The sequence below is a fragment of the Olea europaea genome, chromosome 21, assembly GCF_002742605.1.
Source record: "Olea europaea var. sylvestris chromosome 21, O_europaea_v1, whole genome shotgun sequence".
In the NCBI taxonomy this organism is placed as follows: Eukaryota; Viridiplantae; Streptophyta; class Magnoliopsida; order Lamiales; family Oleaceae; genus Olea; species Olea europaea.
Window position 1 is genome coordinate 7,492,948 of NC_036257.1, and position 1,902 is coordinate 7,494,849.

General features: G+C 39.0%; 1 protein-coding gene across 1 annotated transcript; it reads left to right on the forward strand.

Moving 5' to 3' along the window:
- The first annotated feature begins 1,236 nt into the window (after positions 1 to 1,236).
- Positions 1,237 to 1,841, forward strand: LOC111370064 (uncharacterized mitochondrial protein AtMg00810-like). Its single transcript, XM_022991774.1, has 2 exons — positions 1,237 to 1,712; positions 1,808 to 1,841. The coding sequence occupies exons 1-2, from the start codon at positions 1,237 to 1,239 to the stop codon at positions 1,839 to 1,841; spliced, it is 510 nt and encodes a 169-aa protein (XP_022847542.1).
- Positions 1,842 to 1,902: the final 61 nt, after the last annotated feature.

Genomic DNA, 1,902 nt, shown 5'->3' on the forward strand with positions numbered 1-1,902 from the left:
CACCGGTTTGCTCAAAAGTAAGAGATTGCCCAAAGAACTTTGAGCTGAAGTTGTTAATTGCGCTGTGTATCTGTCTAAACAATCACCTTCTAGAAGTGTGTGGAATAAGACACCACAAGAAGCATGGAGTGGAAGAAAGCTCAGCATTTCTCACTTACGAGTATTTGGGAGCGTTGCATATGCTCATGTGCCAGATCAAAAACGATCCAAGCTAGATGACAGGAGTGAAAGGTATGTTTTTATCGGCTATGACTCTCGCTCTAAAGGCTTCAAGTCGTATAATCCAAGCAATGAGAAGATCACCATAAGTAGAGATGTCGAGTTTGATGAAGAAGGAGCTTGGGATTGGGGTGTCCAAGAAGAAGACTATGACTTCTTACCATTTTTTGATGAAGAAGAACAAGAGAATGGAGAGCAGCATGAGATTATTAGTCCACCTCTATCACCTACTCATGGAGATGCTTCTCCATCATCTTCACAAGGCGAAAGCTCAAGCGAAAGGACACGACGGATGAGGAGCCTACAAGAGCTATATGAGGTAACCGAAAATCAAAATGATCTCACGCTTTTTTGTCTTTTTGTCGATTGTGAACCAATAGGGTATGAAGAAGCGGTACAAAATAAAAGATGGAGAGATGTCATGGATGAAAAGATTAAGGCTATTGTGAAAAATAACACATGGGAGATGACAACTCTTCGCAAAGAAAAGAGAGCAATCGGAGTTAAGTGGGTGTACAAGGCAAAGAAGAACGCTAAAGGAGACGTAGAAAGATACAAAGCAAGATTGGTTGTCAAAGGCTACAACCAACGGTCGGGAATCAATTATGAAGAGGTATTTGCTCCTGTTGCTCGTTTAGAAAATATAAGATTAATTATCTCTTTTGCAGCGCAAAATAAGTGGAAGATAAGCCAAATGGACGTGAAATCAGCATTTCTAAATGGCTATCTCGAAGAAGAAATTTATGTGGAGCAACCAATGGGCTATAAAATAAAAGGACATGAAGGTAAAATCCTGAAACTAAAAAATGCTTTATATGGGTTGAAACAGGCTTCAAGGGCATGGAATAGTAGAATTGACAAGTATTTTTAGAAAATGACTTTACAAAATGCCCTCACGAGTATGCCCTTTATATAAAGGTAAATGAGAAATGAGATATTTTGCTTGTTTGTTTATATGTAGATGATCTTATATTCACAGGAAATAATCAAAGTATGATCACTGAGTTTAAGAAGGTCATGGCTCAAGAATTTGAGATGGCGGATATCGGCATCATGGCCTACTATCTTGGGATAGAGGTAAAGCAAATGGAGGACTGCATTTTCATCTCACAAGAAGGATATGCAAAAGAGATTCTAAAGAAATTCAATATGGAGGGCTGCAAGCCCGTATGCACCCCCGTCAAATGCGGAATCAAGTTGTCGAAGAATGATGAAGGTGAAAAATTAAATCCAACACTTTTTAAGAGTCTTGTTGAAAGTCTAAGATATTTGACGTGCACAAGACCAGATATCCTTTTTGGAGTTGGGCTCATTAGTCGCTATATAGAGAAACCTACCATGACCCATATGAAAATTGCAAAGAGAATTCTTCACTACATCAAAGGTACGCTTGATTATGGCTTAGTCTATTCATCATCTAATGAGTTCAAACTTGTTGGATATAGTGACAGTGATTGGGGCGGAGATAGTGATGATAAAAAGAGTACGACTGGGTATGTATTTTACTTGGGTAACACAGCTTTCACTTGGAGCTCTAAGAAGCAATCGATCGTAACACTATCTACATGTGAAGCTGAATATGTTGTAGCTACATCAAGTATCTGCCATGCGATTTGGCTTAGAAACTTGTTGAAGACGCTTGGAGTATCACAAGAAGAGCCAATCGAAATCCATGTTGATAAC